Source organism: Tachysurus fulvidraco, chromosome 15 (assembly GCF_022655615.1).
Source record: "Tachysurus fulvidraco isolate hzauxx_2018 chromosome 15, HZAU_PFXX_2.0, whole genome shotgun sequence".
Lineage (NCBI taxonomy): Eukaryota > Metazoa > Chordata > Actinopteri > Siluriformes > Bagridae > Tachysurus > Tachysurus fulvidraco.
The window spans coordinates 22,236,558-22,259,358 of NC_062532.1; the positions used below are offsets into that span (position 1 = coordinate 22,236,558).

At 41.4% G+C, this 22,801-nt stretch overlaps 2 protein-coding genes across 2 annotated transcripts in view; both read left to right on the forward strand.

Annotated features, from left to right (window-relative positions):
* LOC113663923 (deleted in malignant brain tumors 1 protein-like) overlaps positions 1-21,130 on the forward strand; it is a 162,710-nt gene extending 141,580 nt beyond the window's left edge. Inside the window, exons 13-27 of the mRNA XM_047800919.1 lie at positions 8,125-8,448; positions 10,705-11,019; positions 12,580-12,891; positions 12,972-13,250; positions 13,340-13,663; positions 13,837-14,151; positions 15,718-16,029; positions 16,110-16,388; positions 16,478-16,801; positions 16,975-17,289; positions 17,633-17,944; positions 18,033-18,311; positions 18,427-18,750; positions 18,834-18,959; positions 20,790-21,130. Of these exons, the coding sequence (XP_047656875.1) occupies positions 8,125-8,448; positions 10,705-11,019; positions 12,580-12,891; positions 12,972-13,250; positions 13,340-13,663; positions 13,837-14,151; positions 15,718-16,029; positions 16,110-16,388; positions 16,478-16,801; positions 16,975-17,289; positions 17,633-17,944; positions 18,033-18,311; positions 18,427-18,750; positions 18,834-18,959; positions 20,790-20,890 (4,241 nt within the window). The 3' untranslated portion in view covers positions 20,891-21,130. The remainder of the gene's footprint in view (positions 1-8,124; positions 8,449-10,704; positions 11,020-12,579; positions 12,892-12,971; positions 13,251-13,339; positions 13,664-13,836; positions 14,152-15,717; positions 16,030-16,109; positions 16,389-16,477; positions 16,802-16,974; positions 17,290-17,632; positions 17,945-18,032; positions 18,312-18,426; positions 18,751-18,833; positions 18,960-20,789) is intronic.
* On the forward strand, positions 1,267-7,564 carry LOC125138717 (scavenger receptor cysteine-rich domain-containing group B protein-like). The gene is made up of 4 exons (XM_047801020.1): positions 1,267-2,102; positions 5,179-5,208; positions 5,470-5,784; positions 6,222-7,564. The coding sequence occupies exons 1-4, from the start codon at positions 2,033-2,035 to the stop codon at positions 6,236-6,238; spliced, it is 432 nt and encodes a 143-aa protein (XP_047656976.1). The 5' UTR covers positions 1,267-2,032; the 3' UTR covers positions 6,239-7,564.
* Positions 21,131-22,801: the final 1,671 nt, after the last annotated feature.

A 22,801-nucleotide genomic window follows, 5' to 3' on the forward strand; every position in this document is an offset into this window, starting at 1 on the left:
AGTTTGATGGCCCATTAACAACTCATCAAGCTTAATTGTAGTATAGTATTCTGTAGTATAGTATTCAAATATCTCTAAAATAAATGATTAAAGTAACTTAATAAAATCTCTTAATGTTACTTATGGTATGTTATGCCTAACTTGAACTGTGATTTCCTTTATATTTTACATTGCTATTACTTGAGTAAATGTAGGCAACATATATAATAATAATAATAAGAAGAAGAACAAATGTTAATTTAAAAAATCCCATAGCCAACGCTGTTTCATACGTCTTTATAATTATATTTTATTGTGGATGTTTTCTCACAATTCTGATGTAATGTGAAGTAAAATAAAAAATCTAAAAATTTTAAATGTAAATTAATAAGATAAACATATTGTACAATCTTAAAAAACCTTTGAGTGTTTAAGAGAAACAGTGTTCTTATGCGCCACCTGGTGGATATTCTGTGAAGCAAAACACATTAAGGTGATTGCTAAGATAGCCCCCCCCGAATTGCAGAATGCCGCGGTAGAAGATGCATATTCTTAAAGGCCACATCTGTAGATAACAAGAAGGGGCTCAAAGCCTACATCCTTGATGTAGCCACACCTCCACCTTGAACTCCTCTGTCTGACCTACAGCACATTTCACTGCTGTCATACTCTTTTCATACATATCCTGACCTACTCTGATGTACTTCTCCGCACACTCCTGACACCCTTATACAGTACCATAGCTCCTCTCTCATCACCCATCATACACTTTCTCTAAATCCACAAAGATGCACTGCAGCTTCTTCTGACCATCTCTGTACTTCATTGATCTGATTAACCACCTCTGCTGAGTTCAAATTGGGGTTTCTGTGTTCACAATTATAGTTCAGCACATTAACAAGCCTTTCTTCAGAACACAAAATTATGGCCTGAAGGACTCAGAGCAGTTGCCTGCTAATTTATAATTTAATACTGACAAAACTGTTGCTTTTTCTCACATTAATAAATGTAGACTAGACTACGTCTGATAGAGTAGCAGTGATATTTACAGTACATTTTAACCAATCACGTAAGAGGAACTGGACAAAAAATAATCTCCACCTCTTCAGATAAATGGGAAAATGACCTCATGAGTTTCTCTGTGAGAAGACAGCAGAAGTGGATACTAGACCAAACTAACGACACCTTGAAGAACCAGAATGCTGTACAGTTTACTGCTTGGTAAATTCAATATTTTTATCATTGCATTTGGTTAGTTTTTAATATTAAGACAAACTTAAACAACAAAAAATAAAACATAATTTACATTGCATGTTTATGTGACTATTCAGTATATAGTACAAAAAGCATGCCTTTCTGGCAGTGGTACCACTTTTCTACAGCTCATACCACCACAAGGCACATTTCTCTGATGCTGAATAGTTTTTTTCTGCCCTCTCTGAGTTCTAGAGGCATAAGCGATAACAACTTTTTCATTATCAATCTTTTCTGTTCTGTTGCACTGGCATTAGTTTGGACCTGAAATGGATGTCCATGCACAAAGAACATTTTTATCTGCAAATGATAAAAGGGGACAGCAAGCTCAGCAAAATGTAGAACTTTTGTAGAATCGGATAGTTGGTAAAAGCAGGCGTCTTTCCTGAATCCATTTCCACCAAAATCGGTTTCACTATTTTAGGACCCTGGATCATATTTTAGGTTGTTACTCTACTTCTGTAAGATAGTCACAAAAAGCAAGTATGTAGTAATCATAGACACTTTAAGACAATTAAAGGAGGATTTCTGAAACAGAGTACAGGCACAAAGGATGTACATATTCCCTGATTATCTTTTACAACTCCACAAGTATGCCACCTACAGAGTTGCTATGGAAGTTTTTGGTGAGACTAGAACTTCTTTTACTCTATTTATAATCAGACTCCTTTTGAGGTTGATAGATTGCTGTTAGATTTTCACAAAAATGAATAGATAAAAAAGGAAACTCCACCTCTCCAGCCTCATAAATAACCTTGTTCCTGATCTTTGCTGTAAGACGACGGCAGCAGTGAACACTATGATTAACACCAAACTGAATGACGCACTAAGGACAAGGATGTTAAGACTTCATCTCACTTTAATGCTTGGTAAATTTAACATGTTTCTCAATAATTGCTGTATTGGCTTAGATCTACAGTGTATATACTGTAAGTAAGTACTGCACAGAAAACTTTGCAGAAAACTTCACCAGCATTTAGTATTTTTCAAAAAATGTATTTTATTCTAATTATATATTTTTTAAATCTATATTTCAGTATTGATATGATGTGATATCACAATAATTAAAGACTGACTTAATTTCATCTTATTTTGTGATGCAAATTTGTACTTTTTTGGTCTTTTGGAATTAATTAGGAAATGTAGGATTTTTTTTCACTAGTTTTAATTAATTAAAGTGATTAAATTAATGTGTATGTACACATACATACAAACACACATACACAAATTATACTGGTACAAAAAAAAGAAAAGCACATTATATAAAATGTAATATAAGGGTAATTTTCTCGTCTTACTTCCAGAGCCACAAAGTCAATTTTAAAAATATAATGTATTTATATAACTATAATGTATGAGCATGGATTTATTTGCTGAATGTCTAAAAAAACTCTGTTTAACATACTGCAGCATTTGTTTTGGACCCTAATATTTGTCAGTGCTTCCCAAAGCTTATCACATCAGTACTTTTTTGTTGGTTTTTTTTGGAAGCTACACATTCTATTGTGCGAGTTGTGGTCCAAGCACCTCTCCGCAAATGGTTGACAGCCAACATTTTTTCGGAAAATCTGAACACAAGTCCAGAAGCTTCCTTATGTTTTCAGATATGCAGCAAAGGCATTTTGGTCAGCAACAATAGATAGTGTAGCATTTGAATATATACAATTTTATGTTTAATAAAGAGAACATATGAAAAAATGCCATAGCTATTATTGTCATTGCTGGTCAGTGGCGGAGCCAGGGATTTTTCATAGGGGTGGCCAGGCTGAGGCCAGCACTTACTCTGGGGTGGCACAGAAAATATCATTATGCAAACAAACAAAACTCATCTAACCTTAAAATATAGGTGCCAAAATTACAATGATGTATGACATGCAATACTTAAATTTTAATTCAATTAATTTAAATCAAAATTATTTAAATTCACATTAAATGTATAGTCATAATTCAACCACATGTTTTTTTAAAACTATTTGAACAAATAAAACTGGTTCACTTTGAAATTCACTTTGAAACCAGAATTCATATCTCCCATTGGTGAAAAAACTATTTTAAGACCACAAAAAAAAAAGTAGGCATAATGTAGACTACTAAAGTGCATTTTATTAAAAGTGCAAACGATAAAACTTGGGCTTGTGCTTTGTGAAGATTCTTCACCTTCACTCTCTGGGTCAGTCTGTTCTTTCTCTCTTTCTCTTCTTTCATCCTGACTAATATTTTCCTGTGCCTTAGAGTCATTTGGCTGCTTCTTGCTACTTTTCCTGAAGAAGGATGCTATATCTGCCTTTCTTTTCATTTCTCTCACATTTCACTGACTGTCTGACATAAAAACACTGAAGCAAACATTACCATGTACACTGTCATTTTTTAATTGTATTAAACATTTTTTATGGTCCCACTGCAGTGGACATGATGTATGAGGGATGACATGATGTATAAGGGTTTAGAAGATGTCTTTTAGTAGCAGTCCTTTCATACCAGTTTTTGGTTCAAAAAACATAAAATGTGTTGCACTTCTCCACTTTTCACATGTACTGTTCATACAGTGGTTTTTGAATGCTCAAACAGTAATCTTAACCCTCAATTTCTCAGTTGTATAAATGAGATACATGTACAGTAAGTCACTCCGGATAATGACATTTGCCAGATATTTTGAATGTAATTTGTAAATGTGTTTACAGCCTAGACTTAAATACTGTTATTGTGCACATGATTCTAGTTCAAGTACTTTTGTCAGAATTAAGTCGAAGGTTCAGCGTTATCAGGCTGCCCCTGAAACAACAGAATTTTCATGGTGTGCCGGTTGGCACGATGGACTCTGACTCCAGCAACTCAATTTTGAATCTTGCTGGAGGCTACAGAATTAAACTGGTGTCTGGAAAAACTCCCTGAGATGATATGAGGAAGAAACCTTGATAGAAGGGAACCCATCCTCACTTGGGTGACACTGGACAGGAAATAATGGCAATGTAAATAATGTCCTTTCTACAACAGTTTATAATAGTGCAACCGAGAGTTCCTGAGGAACTAATGGGTCATCGTAACCTCTGAGTTCACAATGGACCCAACACTAATTCCTTCCTGTCAAAGTCTTCAAATGATTGCTGAAAAAGACCAGACCATACAGCTGACTGGCACAATATTGGTTCAAAGAAAGCATGACAGTCTCCGGGCGGCTCCATCCATAACAATCCCATGAGTCACTGGCTGACCATCAGTGTTGTAATGTACAAATACTTTGTTACCGTACTTAAGTAGAAATTTCACGTATCTGTACTTTACTTTGCTATTTAAATTTATGTCAACTTTCACTTTTACTCCACTACATTTCCTAGATAAAATGTATACTTTTACTCCGATATATTTCCACTAAGCGTCTTCGTTACTCGTTACTACAAAATAAAATGAGAAGAAATGTGTGCGACTGCAATAAAGGAGGTTTGGCGAATAACTGCTCCTAGATCGCATTACTCAGCTCCCCAGGCTCTATTTCAGCGAAAATTTTGGAACATCTACAGCTATAACATTTTGTAATCTATCTAGTTTAGAGGTTTAAAATGCTGTAGGGAAGAAACTCAAACAATGAGACACAATCCTGATAAGGTGCCAGTAGTAGGACATTTACCACTTTAACCAGTGCTGTATAATATAGTAAAATAGTGCTGGCCTAATCCTCACTGCCAGAGTTTTAGAATGTTTTTCTGCTGTAGGTATGAACATGATAGTGATGTTCTACAACCATTTTCTATGATCTAGTTTATTTATTTATTTTGTAATTAGAGCACTAGGATTACTGAGTGTAAGTGAGATTGTTTCAGTTGTGATGCATTCAAATATAGATGTTTATTTTAATTAAGTTTTGATTTATTAAACTAAAAACAAACAGCTTTGGATTTACGCATCACTGCTTTAATGTAATGCCTCCTCTTTGTTTTCTCTCCATAGCCAGTGTTCATATAGCATCAATGCTAACTGGTAAGTGCATTTTTCTTTTGAAGAAATTGAATTTTTAGCTTAACGACTGTTAAGAAAATACAACTTAAAAGTTATTTGCATACACTATAATGCAAACGATATTACATTATATACTATAACAATATTCATGATTAGATAAAAGATCTCATAATTTTCTTTATGAATTTTTTGGTAATATTTCAAGTGTAATCCAAGCCATCTTTTCAAGGAGATTAATTATCATAAAATTACCATGTATATTATTCGTTTTGTTTGTCTTAGATGGTGCTAACATACGACTCGCTGGTGGCAGTAACTCGTGCTCTGGAAGAGTGGAGATCCTGTATAATGGCCAGTGGGGAACTGTGTGTGATGATTACTGGGAAATTATGGATGCAGAGGTGGTGTGTAGACAGATTGGATGTGGTAAAGCCATCCACGCAACTTTCGGTGCAAACTTTGGTCAGGGAAGTGGCCCAATATGGCTGGACGATGTTCAGTGTTCTGGAAATGAAAGTGTTATCACACAGTGCTCTCATGATGGATTTGGAAAACAGAACTGTGGCCATAGTGAAGATGCTGGTGTTATTTGCTCAGGTACACAAAAACTCTTTCAAATTATCACCCTGTCTGAATAATGCTCTGGCACTGACATTATTATTTAACCTTTTTTTTAAACAAATACAAAGGCAAAGTGATTTTAAATCTTTTTAATAATCGGTATGATACGCTTTTGCATAAGACACGCAAGATGTTTTCCTTGATATAAAAAAATTAATTGAACACTAATAACCATTAGTGAAATAGAACACTATTTGAAAGAATAAAATTGAGCTAAAAATAAAATACAAATAAAATCTAATATTTGTGGAAAATTGCAATAGGAGGATACATAGATAAAATATAGAAAAGGTAGTGTCTAAGCACAGTAATCACAGTGATTAGATCTGTATATGGTACAGTGATGTGGTATGAATGGAATGATTAATATAAATATAGAATGTTATATTAGAATGATAATGATCTATCCACAGGGGGTGTAAGCCAGTGATGTCTGTGCTGGTCCCAAGCCCAGATAAATATAGAGTTTCTATTGACCTCATGAGCATCCGGTGTTAAACATTCTAGATTTTAACATGCAAGTCCCAGGTTAACAACGACAGCCACGGAAAGGTGCCGGCAGAAATTGGACTACTGTCGGTCGAGGAAGGGGAGGAGGGAAAGGGGTTTGTAGACAAAGAGAAAAGTAAAGGCAGGAATGGAGGTCTGAGAATAGGGACCGTTAATCTTGGTACAATGACATGGAAAAGTAGAGAGCTGGTGGACATGATGGAGAGAAGGAAGGTAGATATACCATGTGTGCAGGAGACCAGGTCAAGTGGGAGCACGGTTCGTAGTATTGGAGGTGGATACAAACTGTTTTATCATGGTATGAGGTAGGAGAAAAGGAAGAGAAATGGGGTATACTTGATGAGATTTTTCTCCTGGCTGCAAATCTCCCCTAAGTTGGTTGTCTCATCATTGTCAGAGATCAGGCCTATCACAACTGCTCACTGCTCACATTGTAGGATGCAGCCATGTTTTCATCCTGTTACCTGTTTGAGCTCTGTGTTTTAGGTAGCAGATCACTGCGGATTGTTTTATACACCCATGTGTTGTGGGTGGGAAGCGTTCTGATGGTGGTTTTGTGATCTGTATTGTCTGCTAGTTTCCGATGAATACCACAACCCATTTTGTAAATATTTTTACGTTATCAGAGCTGTACCAGAACATGTAGACCAGTGTGTGACCTCCCTATGAATTGGAGCTTCCTGATTTGGCCATTTTTTTATTTTATGAAGGAGAAAGATGGTGGCATAGTCCAATTTAAAACAGTGTGCTCACCCTATATGACCCTATACTTTTGCATAATTCTTGACTTGACCACAGTTGTAATCTGTCTTTTGGTGGGGCAGGTGAGGTGCTGCTTTAGCATTGCTTTTGAGGTTGGCACTGTTGCAACAATGAGCACAGCATTATGATGCTGCAACACTCAATCGCCCTTTGAATTCCCCAGTACATTGCAAAATAATTCAGGCCAAACCTGAGTTGTAAAACTCTTCTTTTTTTAAATATATTAACTCAGACCGAGAGATCAGGCTGGTGAATGGTCCGAGTAAATGTTGTGGTCGAGTGGAGATCCAGCACAGAGCGCAGTGGGGAACAGTGTGTGATGATAACTGGGACTTAAAGGATGCAGAGGTGGTTTGTAGACAGCTTGGATGTGGTAAAGTCACCAGCGCTCCTCGAAAGTCCCACTTTGGTCAGGGAAGTGAACCAACCTGGTTGGGTAATGTTCAGTGTAAAGGAACTGAGAGCTACATAGATCAGTGTTCACACGGAGGATTTGGAGTAAAGAACTGTGGACATGATGAACATGCTGGAGTCGTTTGCTCAAGTAAGTTATTGTTTTTGTTGCACACAAGCTATTGGTGAAAATGTTTACAAAATTATTAAATATATTCCTTTGTTATAAGACATGCAGAGTCCAACACTGACTCGGATCTCCCCAAACTCGGTGGTCTCACCTGGAGAAGTCCTGCAGTTCACATGTACCACACCCAGTCCATCATGCATCTCTGTAGACTTCAGTTTGTATAAAACTGGGACATTGATAAACAAACAGACTGCAGAGAATACAACAACATTTACTCTGACTGTAGATGCCTCACATCAGGGTCAGTACACCTGTGACTACTCATACAGGGAAAGTGTCTCCACATCATCCAGGAGCAACTCCATTAACATCACTGTGGGTGAGTGACATTCTCTGGACACTTACTACCTGGACCACACAGTATTTGCAGCTTAAATTGCAAAATATTTTTGTAAATTTCTTAATTTTCAATAACACTTTATATTTGAAATTCCTGACCAATTATGTCTGTTGTTTTATAGTGAACTTGCAGCAGCCCAATATCTCCTTCAGTGCTGCTGATGGATGGTACCACTACGGGCCTGAAGGATCAGAAATGATCAGGGGCTATGGCTTCTCCATCATCTGCTCCACTAGACCTCAGTATACAGGAGGTTCCTTCCACTTAAGGTTTAGTGGATCCAACATCACCAGAACTCAGTCAGCTGTTAACCACTTGGCTGTCTTCATTTTTCCTGAAGTAGATTTTGATCATCAGGGAAACTACAGCTGTACTTATGAAGTTAAAGTGTCTTCACGTACCTTTACCTCCACTACCACAGAACCCTTTTTAATCACTGTGAAAGGTAAATTAAACTAGGGCTTTTGTGCATAATTTTCATTATGTGAAAATCCTGAAATCTTTTTTGAGATTGCTGGTGACATCCTCGGACAGTGGAAGGAGTACTTCGAGGATCTCCTCAATCCCACCAACATGTCTTCCATTGAGGAAGCAGAGGCGGAGGGCTTGGTTGGGGACTCGTCGATCCCCCAAGCTGAGGTCACTGAGGTAGTTGAGAAGCTCCTCAGTGGCAAGGCACCGGGGGTGGATGATACCTTAAGTCTTTGGATGTTGTGGGGCTGTCTTGGTTGACACGCCTCTGCAACATCGCGTGGCGGTTGGGGACAGTGCCTCTGGACTGGCAGACTGGGGTGGTGGTCCCTCTGTTTATGAAGGTGGACCGGAGGGTGTGTTCCAACTACAGGGGGATCACACTCCTCAGCCTCCCCGGAAAAGTCTATGCCAGGGTACTGGAGAGGAGAATTCGGCCAATAGTCGAAACTTGGATTCAGGAGGAACAACTTGGGTTTCGTCCTGGTTGTGGAACACTGGACCATCCCTATACCCTCACCAGGTTGCTGGAGGGTTCATGGGAGTTTGCCCAACCAGTGCACATGTGTTTTGTGGATCTGGAGAAGGCATTTGACTGTGTCCCTCGTGGTGACCTTCCTGATTTGGCCATTTTTTTATTCTATGAAGGAGAAAGATGGTGGCATAGTCCAATTTAAAACAGTGTGCTCACCCTATATGACCCTATACTTTTGCATAATTCTTGACTTGACCACAGTTGTAATCTGTCTTTTGGTGGGGCAGGTGAGGTGCTGCTTTAGCATTGCTTTTGAGGTTGGCACTGTTGCAACAATGAGCACAGCATTATGATGCTGCAACACTCAATCGCCCTTTGAATTCCCCAGTACATTGCAAAATAATTCAGGCCAAACCTGAGTTGTAAAACTCTTCTTTTTTTTTTATATTAACTCAGACTGAGAGATCAGGCTGGTGAATGGTCCGAGTAAATGTTGTGGTCGAGTGGAGATCCAGCACAGAGCCCAGTGGGGAACAGTGTGTGATGATAACTGGGACTTAAAGGATGGTGGTGACCTGTGGGGGGTGCTCTGGGAGTATGGGGTTCGGGGCCCTCTGCTAAGGGCTGTCCGGTCCCTATATGACCGGAGCAGGAGTTTGGTTCGCATTGCCGGCAGCAAGTCAGACTTGTTCCCGGTGCATGTTGGACTCCGGCAGGGCTGCCCCTTGTCACCGGTCCTGTTCATTATTTATATGGACAGGATTTCTAGGCGCAGTCGGGGGCCGGAGGGAGTTCGGTTTGGGGACCACAGGATTTCGTCTCTGCTTTTTGCAGATGATGTTGTACCGTTGGCTTCTTCAAATCAGGACCTTCAGCATGCACTGGGACGGTTTGCAGCCGAGTGTGAAGCGGCGGGGATGAGAATCAGCACCTCCAAGTCCGAGGCCATGATTCTCAGCCTTCAGGTTGGTGGAGAGCTCCTGCCTGAAGTGGAGGAGTTTAAGTATCTTGGGGTCGTGTTCACGAGTGAGGGAAGGATGGAGCGGGAGATCGACAGGCGGATCGGTGTATCTTCTGCAGTGATGCGGTCAATATACCGATCTGTTGTGGTGAAGAAAGAGCTGAGCCGCAAGGCGAAGCTCTCTATTTACCAGTCAATCTACGTTCCTACCCTCACCTATGGTCATGAGCTTCGGGTCATGACCGAAAGAACAAGATCCCGGATACAGACGGCCGAAATGAGTTTCCTCCGCAGGGTGGCTGGGCGCACCCTTAGAGATAGGGTGAGGAGCTCAGTCACTCGGGAGGAGCTCAGAGTAGAGCCTCTGCTCCTCCACATTGAGAGGGGTCAGCTGAGGTGGCTCGGGCATCTGTTTCGGATGCCTCCTGGATGCCTCCCTGGGGAGGTGTTCCGGGCATGTCCAACAGGGAGGAGGCCCCGGGGAAAACCTAGGACACGCAGGAGGGACTATGTCTCTCAGCTGGCCTGGGAACACCTCGGTATTCCCCCGGAAGAGCTGGAGGAAGTGTCTGGGGAGAAGGAAGTCTGGGTGTCCATGCTTGGACTGCTGCCCCCGCGACCCGGCCCCGGATAAGTGGTAGAAAATGGATGGATGGATCGATGAAAATACTGAAATCTTTTTTAAGAAAGGAATAGAAATAAGAGAAATGTGAGGTCAAATGCTATAATATTCTATACAGTCAAGATTCATTATGATAAATTAACATGAACATACTTTCTGATGTTTTTTTTAGATGACGCTAACATACGACTCACTGGTGGCAGCAATTCCTGCTCTGGTAGAGTGGAGATCCTGTATAATGGTCAGTGGGGAACAGTGTGTGATGACGACTGGGACCTGAATGATGCAGAGGTGGTGTGTAGACAGATTGGATGTGGTAAAGCTGTCACTGATCATCAAAGTGCCCACGTTGGTCAGGAAAGTGTCCCAGTATGGCTGAGTGATGTTCAGTGTTCTGGAAGTGAAAGCACCATCACACAGTGCACTCACAGTGGATTTGGATCACACAACTGTAGCCACGGTGAAGATGCTGGTATTACTTGCTCAGGTACAGAAAGCTGTGCTGTTTTAAGTGGTGTAACATTAAATATTAAAACAGATCTCAAACGTGAGTTTGGACACAAACAAACAGGCACGCGTAAGTGTCTGAGTGGCCAATTGTGATTGCTAGTCTGCTGGATCAGTGGTTGCTTAAGGCTCACTGTAGGAAGTGAAGGCAAGTCTAGTCTAGACATGTCTTATTACAAAATATTTGTTTATTGAATCAAATAAATCTCATTAATATGTCCTATGTGGCATGCAATTATCAGGCTTAAAAATTTTGTACTGACTGCAATTATTTTGTGGGAAAAGAATTGTATGATACCTAGCACATATTTGACTGTTTAGTTAGAATTTAGTTAAGATCTTTTAAATGCGTTATTTGTTAGACTGACCTAAATTTGTTCAATTCAATCAATTTGGCTCCTGTGATGGGTAGGGGGGTGTCCCATCCCTGTGCATTGAGCCGACCAGATGAACTAGTTGTTTCCAGCACTGACGGTCTTGTGCCAGCTGCTCTGCATCCTCTATAGCAACTCCTTGTCGTTGAAGGTCGCCCGCAAGGACATCAAGCCATCGGGTGCGGGGTTTACCTCGTGGTCGTCTCCAGACTGCAGCCCTCGGATCAAACTGGAGAATAGCTCTCGTCGGATGGTCAGAAGGGAGGCGGAGGACATGGCCAAGCCAGCGGGTGCGACGTTGTGCGGCCAGGGAGGAAGCTCTGGGCTGGCACGTGCGGGCTCTAAGCATTTGATGTCCGCTGGGGCTCCCTGATGTTCTCGATGGTTCTGAGAGCAATGCTATCAAAGCCATCTAATCTTGCAGCCAGTGTCTTGTTTAACAGCCGAGTCTCCGAGCCATATAGCAGGATGGAGAGTACTGCCGAGTTGTAAATCCGGAGCTTCGTCTTGCGTGAGATATTCTGGTGCCGCCAGAGTGGTTTCCAGAGAGACTGCAGAGCTGACGCAGCCAGGGCTCTTCTGCGGGTAATCTCTGGTTTTATGTCCCCATTGTCCGTCACTACGGATCCCAAATACACAAAATTCTTGACAAGTTCCACAAAGTCATTGCCAAGCCACAGGGAAGGTGGATGTGGTCTGTCACCGACATACATGAACTTGGTTTTTGTCCAGCTCACCTGGAGGCCGAGCTTCTCCGCCTCTTCACTGTATATTGCCAGAGCGTCTCTCAGCTGGCTGTAGGACGCGCTGAGCAGGATGGTGTCATCAGCGTACTCCAGGTCAGTCAGGTGGTAGCTGCCGAAGGACACACCGGGGACCCGCTCACAAACCCTGGACATCAGATGGTCAATGATGCAATTGAAGAGGTCAGGTGCAGCCACGCAACCCTGGCGAACGCCACTGGAGATGGGAAACCAGTCTGAGTCTCTGCCGTTGATGCGGACACAGCTCTGTTCCTATAATATTATTTCTTTATATATCATATCAAATATTATTACATTTATATATTATATATAATATTATTTCTTTATATATCTCAAGCTAGTTGTTACAATTAAAAATAACTAATTAATAAAACCCTTCTGTCTTTTCATATATTAACTCAGTCCGAGAGATCAGGCTGGTCAATGGTCCGAGTAAATGTTGTGGTCGAGTGGAGATCCAGCACAGAGACCAGTGGGGAACAGTGTGTGATGATAACTGGGACTTAAGGGATGCAGAGGTGGCGTGTAGGCAGCTTGGATGTGGAAAAGCCATCAGCGCTCCTCGAAAGTCCCCCTTTGGTCAGGGAAGTGAACCAACCTGGCTGGATAATGTTCAGTGTAAAGGAACTGAGAGCTACATAGATCAGTGTTCACACAGTGGATTTGGAGTAGAGAACTGTGGACATGATGAACATGCTGGAGTCGTTTGCTCAAGTAAGTTATTGTTTTTGTTGCACACAAGCTATTTGTGAAAATGTTTACAAAATTATTAAATATATTTCTTTGTTTATAAGATATGCAGAGTCCAACACTGACTCGGATCTCCCCAAACTCTGTGGTCTCACCTGGAGAAGTCCTTCAGTTCACATGTACCACACCCAGTCCATCATGCATCTCTGTAGACTTCAGTTTGTATAAAACTGGGACATTGATAAAGAAACAGACTGCAGAGATTACAACAACATTTACTCTGACTGTAGATGCATCACATCAGGGTCAGTACACCTGTGACTACTCATACAGGGAAAGTAACTCTACATCATCCAGGAACAATTCCATTAATATCACTGTGGGTGAGTAACATTTTCTGGACACTTACTACCTGGAACACACAGTACTATATATTTGAAATTCCTGACAAATTATGTCTGTTGTTTTATAGTGAAATTGCAGCAGCCCAGTATCTCCTTCAGTGCTGCTGATGGATGGTACCACTACGGGCCTGAAGGATCAGAAATGATCAGAGGCTATGGCTTCTCCATCATCTGCTCCACAAGACCTCAGTATACAGGAGGTTCCTTCCACTTAAGGTTTAGTGGATCCAACATCACCAGAACTCAGTCAGCTGTTAACCACTCGGCTGTCTTCATTTTTCCTGAAGTAGATTTTGATCATCAGGGAAACTACAGCTGTACTTATGAAGTTAAAGTGTCTTCACGTACCTTTACCTCCACTTCCACAGAACCCTTTTTAATCACTGTGAAAGGTAAATTAAACTAGGGCTTTTGTGCATGTTTTTCATTATGTGAAAATCCTGAAATCTTTTTTGAGAAAGGAATAGAAATAAGAGAAATGTGAGGTCAAATGCTATAATATTCTATACAGTCAAGATTCATTATGATAAATTAACATGAGCATACTTTCTGATGTTTTTTTTAGATGACGCTAACATACGACTCACTGGTGGCAGCAATTCCTGCTCTGGAAGAGTGGAGATCCTGTATAATGGTCAGTGGGGAACAGTGTGTGATGACAACTGGGACCTGAATGATGCAGAGGTGGTGTGTAGACAGATTGGATGTGGTAAAGCTGTCACTGCTCATCAAAGTGCCCACTTTGGTCAGGAAAGTGTCCCAGTATGGCTGGGTGATGTTCAGTGTTCTGGAAGTGAAAGCACCATCACACAGTGCACTCACAGTGGATTTGGATCACACAACTGTAGCCACGGTGAAGATGCTGGTGTTACTTGCTCAGGTACAGAAAGCTGTGCTGTTTTAAGTGGTGTAACATTAAATATTAAAACAGCTCTCAAACGTGAGTTTGGACACAAAAAAACAGGCACATGTAAGTGTCTGAGTGGCCAATTGTGATTGCTAGTCTGCTGGATCAGTGGTTGCTTAAGGCTCACTGTAGGAAGTGAAGGCAAGTCTAGTCTAGACATGTCTTATTACAAAATATTTGTTTATTGAATCAAATAAATCTCATTAATATGTCGTATGTGGCATGCAATTATCAGGCTTAAAAATTTTGTACTGACTGCAATTATTTTGTGGGAAAAGAATTGTATGATACCTAGCACATATTTGACTGTTTAGTTAGAATTTAGCTAGGATCTTTTAAATGCGTTGTTTGTTAGACTGACCTAAAATTGTTCAATTCAATCAATTTGGCTCCTGCGATTAGTAGGGTGGTGTCCCATCCCTGTGCATTGAGCCGACCAGATGAACTAGTTGTTTCCAGCACTGACGGTCTTGTGCCAGCTGCTCTGCATCCTCTATAGCAACTCCTTGTCATTGAAGGTCGCCCGCAAGGACATCAAGCCATCGGGTGCGGGGTTTACCTCGTGGTCGTCTCCAGACTGCAGCCCTCGGATCAAACTGGAGAATAGCTCTCATCGGATGGTCAGAAGGGAGGCGGAGGACATGGCCAAGCCAGCGGGTGCGACGTTGTGCGGCCAGGGAGGAAGCTCTGGGCTGGCACGTGCGGGCTCTAAGCATTTGATGGGAAAATCCGCTGGGGCTCCCTGATGTTCTCGATGGTTCTGAGAGCAATGCTATCAAAGCCATCTAATCTTGCAGCCAGTGTCTTGTTTAACAGCCGAGTCTCCGAGCCATATAGCAGGATGGAGAGTACTGCCGAGTTGTAAATCCGGAGCTTCGTCTTGCGTGAGATATTCTGGTGCCGCCAGAGTGGTTTCCAGAGAGACTGCAGAGCTGACGCAGCCAGGGCTCTTCTGCGGGTAATCTCTGGTTTTATGTCCCCATTGTCCGTCACTACGGATCCCAAATACACAAAATTCTTGACAAGTTCCACAAAGTCATTGCCAAGCCACAGGGAAGGTGGATGTGGTCTGTCACCGACATACATGAACTTGGTTTTTGTCCAGCTCACCTGGAGGCCGAGCTTCTCCGCCTCTTCACTGTATATTGCCAGAGCGTCTCTCAGCTGGCTGTAGGACGCGCTGAGCAGGATGGTGTCATCAGCGTACTCCAGGTCAGTCAGGTGGTAGCTGCCGAAGGACACACCGGGGACCCGCTCACAAACCCTGGACATCAGATGGTCAATGATGCAATTGAAGAGGTCAGGTGCAGCCACGCAACCCTGGCGAACGCCACTGGAGATGGGAAACCAGTCTGAGTCTCTGCCGTTGATGCGGACACAGCTCTGTTCCTATAATATTATTTCTTTATATATCATATCAAATATTATTACATTTATATATTATATATAATATTATTTCTTTATATATCTCAAGCTAGTTGTTACAATTAAAAATAACTAATTAATAAAACCCTTCTGTCTTTTCATATATTAATTCAGTCCGAGAGATCAGGCTGGTCAATGGTCCGAGTAAATGTTGTGGTCGAGTGGAGATCCAGCACAGAGACCAGTGGGGAACAGTGTGTGATGATAACTGGGACTTAAGGGATGCAGAGGTGGCGTGTAGGCAGCTTGGATGTGGAAAAGCCATCAGCGCTCCTCGAAAGTCCCCCTTTGGTCAGGGAAGTGAACCAACCTGGCTGGGTAATGTTCAGTGTAAAGGAACTGAGAGCTACATAGATCAGTGTTCACACAGTGGATTTGGAGTAGAGAACTGTGGACATGATGAACATGCTGGAGTTGTTTGCTCAAGTAAGTTATTGTTTTTGTTGCACACAAGCTATTTGTGAAAATGTTTACAAAATTATTAAATATATTTCTTTGTTTATAAGATATGCAGAGTCCAACACTGACTCGGATCTCCCCAAACTCTGTGGTCTCACCTGGAGAAGTCCTTCAGTTCACATGTACCACACCCAGTCCATCATGCATCTCTGTAGACTTCAGTTTGTATAAAACTGGGACATTGATAAAGAAACAGACTGCAGAGATTACAACAACATTTACTCTGACTGTAGATGCCTCACATCAGGGTCAGTACACCTGTGACTACTCATACAGGGAAAGTAACTCTACATCATCCAGGAACAACTCCATTAATATCACTGTGGGTGAGTAACATTTTCTGGACACTTACTACCTGGAACACACAGTACTATATATTTGAAATTCCTGACAAATTATGTCTGTTGTTTTATAGTGAAATTGCAGCAGCCCAGTATCTCCTTCAGTGCTGCTGATGGATGGTACCACTACGGGCCTGAAGGATCAGAAATGATCAGAGGCTATGGCTTCTCCATCATCTGCTCCACTAGACCTCAGTATACAGGAGGTTCCTTCCACTTAAGGTTTAGTGGATCCAACATCACCAGAACTCAGTCAGCTGTTAACCACTCGGCTGTCTTCATTTTTCCTGAAGTAGATTTTGATCATCAGGGAAACTACAGCTGTACTTATGAAGTTAAAGTGTCTTCACGTACCTTTACCTCCACTTCCACAGAACCCTTTTTAATCACTGTGAAAGGTAAATTAAACTAGGGCTTTTGTGCATGTTTTTCATTATGTGAAAATCCTGAAATCTTTTTTGAGAAAGGAATAGAAATAAGAGAAATGTGAGGTCAAATGCTATAATATTCTATACAGTCAAGATTCATTATGATAAATTAACATGAGCATACTTTCTGATGTTTTTTTTAGATGACGCTAACATACGACTCACTGGTGGCAGCAATTCCTGCTCTGGCAGAGTGGAGATCCTGTATAATGGTCAGTGGGGAACAGTGTGTGATAACGACTGGGACCTGAATGATGCAGAGGTGGTGTGTAGACAGATTGGATGTGGTAAAGCTGTCACTGCTCATCAAAGTGCCCACTTTGGTCAGGAAAGTGTCCCAGTATGGCTGGGTGATGTTCAGTGTTCTGGACGTGAAAGCACCATCACACAGTGCACTCACAGTGGATTTGGATCACACAACTGTAGCCACGGTGAAGATGCTGGTGTTACTTGCTCAGGTACAGAAAGCTGTGCTGTTTTAAGTGGTGTAACATTAAATATTAAAACAGCTCTCAAACGTGAGTTTGGGAACAAAAAAACAGGCACGTGTAAGTGTCTGAGTGACCAATTGTGATTGCTAGTCTGCTGGATCAGTGGTTGCTTAAGGCTCACTGTAGGAAGTGAAGACAAGTCTAGTCTAGACATGTCTTATTGCAAAATATTTATTTATTGAATCAAATAAACCTGCCATTCATTATTATGTCCTATTGCAATTATCAGGCTTAAATATTTTGTACTGACTGGTACAATCAAAAATAAGTAATTAATAAAACCCTGCTGGCTTTTCATATATTAACTCAGTCCGAGAGATCAGGCTGGTCAATGGTCCGAGTAAATGTTGTGGTCGAGTGGAGATCCAGCACAGAGCCCAGTGGGGAACAGTGTGTGATGATAACTGGGACTTAAAGGATGCAGAGGTGGTGTGTAGGCAGCTTGGATGTGGTAAAGCCATCAGCACTCCTCGAAAGTCCCACGTTGGTCAGGGAAGTGAACCAACCTGGCTGGGTAATGTTCAGTGTAAAGGAACTGAGAGGTACATAGATCAGTGTTCACACAGTGTATTTGGAGTAAAGAACTGTGGAAATGATGAACATGCTGGAGTCGTTTGCTCAAGTAAGTTATTGTTATTTATTTGTATGTATGTATGTATTTATATATTCATGTACCCTGTTTAAAATGAATACATTTACAATATTTTAAGACATGCAGAGTCCAACACTGACTCGGATCTCCCCAAACTCTGTGGTCTCACCTGGAGAAGTCTTGCAGTTCACATGTACCACATCCAGTCCATCATGCATCTCTGTAGACTTCAGTTTGTATAAAACTGGGACATTGATAAAGAAACAAACTGCAGAGACTAGAACAACATTTACTCTGACTGTAGATGACTCACAACAGGGTCAGTACACCTGTGACTACTCATACAAGGAAAGTGTCTCTATATCATCCAGGAGCAACTCCATTACCATCACTGTGGGTGAGTGACATTCTCTGGACATTTACTTACAGTACCATACAGTATTTGTAGCTCAAGACACATTAATTCGCTATTAGATATAAAATACTGACAAATCATGTCTGTTGTTTTATAGTGAACTTGCAGCAGCCCAGTATCTCCTTCAGTGCTGCTGATGCATGGTACCACTATGGGCCTGAAGGACCAGAAATGATCAGGGGCTATGGCTTCTCCATCATCTGCTCCACTAGACCTCAGTATGCAGGAGGTTCCTTCCACTTGGGGTTTAGTGGATCCAACATCACCAGAACTCAGTCAGCTGTTAACCACTCAGCTGTCTTCATTTTTCCTGAAGCAGATTTTGATCATCAGGGAAACTACAGCTGTACTTATGAAGTTAAAGTGTCTTCACGTACCTTTACCTCCACCACTACTGAAAGCCTGCTCATCTCTGTCAAAGGTATTATTTGACCCACTTTAATGTTTATGTTCTTGTTTTTGTTCCTCAGTTTTGTGTGTGAAGTTTTATATTTTCTCTCTCAGTATCTATATCTCCGTTCATTGGTTTCGGAGTGACGGCACTACTGCTTCTCCCTTTGCTGCCTGTCATCATTTGGGTTGTGAAGAAAATTAAAAGACCAAAATATCAGAACGATAAGAATACACAGTGTGAGTATACGTTATTTAACTGTATATTCATAAAAATTCCCCTTTAGCTAAACATTGACAGCGTCCATGTCTAAACTATTAATCTGTCCTTCTGTTGTTGATGGAATCTGGAAAGCTCCAAGGTTTTAAATGTCGGTAACTTTATTCCTCTTGACAACCGAGGATCTGGACTTTGCTATGTAATGAGCATATTGAGGCCTGTCAGATAGCCTGTCAGAAACAGGTCAGTACTGATGATGTGACTGTCAGTCGTCCATTACAGCCCTGATGGGCAACCATTCTTGACTTTCCACTTCAGCTGACTTGATCAGCATGTTCATAGCAGGAGAAAAAGGGGTTATTCCAGGTGCAATCAAATGCAATCCCTTTTTCCATCTAAGAACTGGCTATATTTTGTGGTTCCAGAGGTAATTCTAAGACTGAAGCTGCTGTAATAATCAGGAATTGAGGTTCCTGATTAGGTCTGGAATGGTTGGAATGGAATTCCAATCTTTCTACCAGCTTGCGTTGGATTCGCATTGACATGAATACGGCACGGTACAGATAAACCTCCTTTCTTGTAGGGGAAAATTCGACCTATGTATCTAGCTAGCACTAGGAACTTTTGGCACTGAGCAACACTGTACACATTTGCTGTTTTTTTATACCATTCCACATGCACTTACGTTGTGCACTGTGTCAGGCTCAATCCTCTTTCTGAAGTCAGGAGAGGACCATGCTGAGTCATTTGTCATGTTATCTGTTCCACACAACCCCCCTTCCCTCTACTCCATTGTTGTGTTCCCTTCACCGGATTCTGCTGACTGGATCTAATTTAAAACACTGGAAACAGAAAAGAATGGACCAGTGCTTCAAATCCGCCCCTAGCGCAGCTTTACAAGGTCAACCAGCCCTCAGCATTCAAGTGAGACTTCCACATCTGGGTTACTGGAACTTTAAACAAAGGCTAAAGCACTTGACTTAACAATTAGGACATTTTCCTCTGACCTCTCTTACCAACAAAGCCTTGACGAACACACAACTCTTGCTCTCGCAGTGTTTTTAACCCCTGTTGTTTTCTTTGTAAGCTCTAGAATCTCAAACCATTTAAACAAACATGCCACAGTAAATGGTCAGCTATCATATATTTCACTATTCTGATCTATAGGTGTTCCTATTAAAGTGGACAGAGATTGCGTAGGATCATTATTGTTGAGTTCTAGCCTACAAATGGAAAGGCCTACAGTTCAAAATGAGGTATTCTTGATATGGAGAACAGTGTTTTTTTTCCCCATATCTGGGTACCGAGTGTTATCTTACATGGCATCTGCTGGCTGATTTCTAAATGGAGTCTGATGTTCTGTTGGTTGTCAGGGAAATTCTCTCACTCACTCATTTTCTACCGCTTATCCGAACTTCTCGGGTCACGGGGAGCCTGTGCCTATCTCAGGCGTCATCGGGCATCGAGGCAGGATACACCCTGGACGGAGTGCCACCCCATCACAGGGCACACACACTCTCATTCACTCACACACTACGGACAATTTTGCAGAGATGCCAATCAACCTACCATGCATGTCTTTGGACCGGAGGAGGAAACCGGAGTACCCGGAGGAAACCCCCGAGGCACGGGGAGAACATGCAAACTCCACACACACAAGGCGGAGGCGGGAATCGATCCCCCGACCCTGGAGGTGTGAGGCGAACGTGCTAACCACTAAGCCACCGTGCCCCCGGGTTTAAAATGTATATTCTAATTATTTTCCTGTATCAACGTGACGGTTTTATTTCTTGTTATTTTTATAAAGAAATGACCTTTTTTGTGTGTATTTTCACACAATCATTTTACAGATGCTGAAAACACAAGCGAAGAGAACAAGTCCGATATCAGACCTCATCAGGAATTTGCAGAAGCCATTTTCCACCAGAAGGAAAGTGGACTTTCAGGGTGAAGCAGTTTATGCAAAATGTTTCATCTTAGACGAACTTCTTCCTTCCACTAATAAAAAGATTAAATGTAATCATTTTCAATAATCTAAATAAGTATCTGTAGAATAGGAGCAGTGTTTAAAATGGTTATGTCTAATCTACATTAGTTTATAAGTGTGTAAATACTGTATGTACTACTTACATGTAAACCTGTTTGCTTATGTGACTTTTTGTGCAATAATAAAACTGTTCCTAAAAAGACACAAGACACGGACATAGAAAGGTCCTTTAAACATCTCCGTACACAGGTGAGGGGAAGAGCGTTTACTGACGCTAGATCAGCCGGGATAACAGGAACCAATGTTTTGAGGACATTCAACATTCAAAACCGGAGTACCCGGAGGAAACCCCCGAGGCACGGGGAGAACATACAAACTCCACACACAAGGCGGAGGCGGAAATCGAACCCCCGACCCTGGAGGCGTGAGGCAAACGTGCTATCCACTAAGCCACCGTGCACCCAAATTGTTTATATTGTATATTGTACATTTTAAACATTTAAATACCATACCGTGCCCCCTGGACATTCAACCTAATTAATTAATTAAAAAATATTAAAATGATCAGAATTAAAGAGTTTGCCATTCTACATCAGAATGTCAGTAACTTGAGGGAAAAAAGTTTTAAAAAAATTATAAAATAAAACAATTTTTCCAGCAAGATTTCTGTGGAAGATTGATCCAGTCACTGGGTTCATCGTTAAGTCTGTAATATTCACCAAAACCTTTGTATAAGAATAATTTCATCCGTATAGTTCTAGAGTACAAAACATTCCCATTTTTCAATCTAAATTAAATGTTTGAAAACGCTTCAGAAAACCGAGTCGGCCCATTTACAAACAAAACAGATGTGTAGCCAATGAGCAGAAAGGGGCGTGTCTTGTCAATATGTGGCGGAGTGAGCGTTCAGTGCGCATGTGTGACATTAACAGAAAGCGATTGAAACGCTGACATGGCGAATACCTGCCGTTACCTCTGCCTCGGGTTCTAGGTGTCGAACGTCGTCTTCGGCATGACACGGAGCTAAACCTTTCATGGTACAACACACAGTAGTACAAAAACACGTGTATTACCGTAGTATTACTCACTGTATTCCTTTATTGATACAAATATTCTAGGCAGGTTCCGCCTGGGTTACGTATGTATGTGTGGGGCGGAACTCTCAAAACAGGGGTGACGCCCATTTGGTTTAGGGGCGTGTTTGTTTTGGTGATTTCAAATTGGCTTTCAAAACACAGTGCACCTCACCTTTAATGTTTAACGTAAAGAAATAAAGGAGACGAGAGTAACCGCACGTGTGGACGTATGGCAACGGTGTTTCTGTGAATTTAACCAGTTTATTTTTATTAATGAATAATGCATCCAAAGTGAACCAACCGATTTCAAGGGGAATTTCACCCTCGTAATTTTTACATGAAACATTCGGAATGAATCTTGAAAGCTGTATGTTTCAGAATTCGCAGGATAAATAAAGCTGCACATTAAAGAATGTAAGATTTCTTTATGACTGTTTATTATGGACAGAATCATACATCGTGTGTGTTACATAAAGATCATGAGTCGATTCACGGCACCGGATTTCTGCTCGTCACGGTGCGAAAAGTAAATGGTTCCATTCTAATAAATAAAAAGGTTTTAAAGCACACGTCAAAGTCCAGGGGTTTTTTTGGTCAAGTTTATTCCCCCCCCCCTCCCCCCACTAACGCCTCCTAAAGCACTGGAGGAAGAAACAAATGAAGAAATTACAGGATGTTCACTGGATAAAAAGGAAACCTAATAATTACAGCAAGTTAAAAGCAAGTGTGTACACTCTGTGTACTTAATAACCATGAAACTAAACGTCTTTCCACTCATTCTGACGAGCTGCAGAAGTAA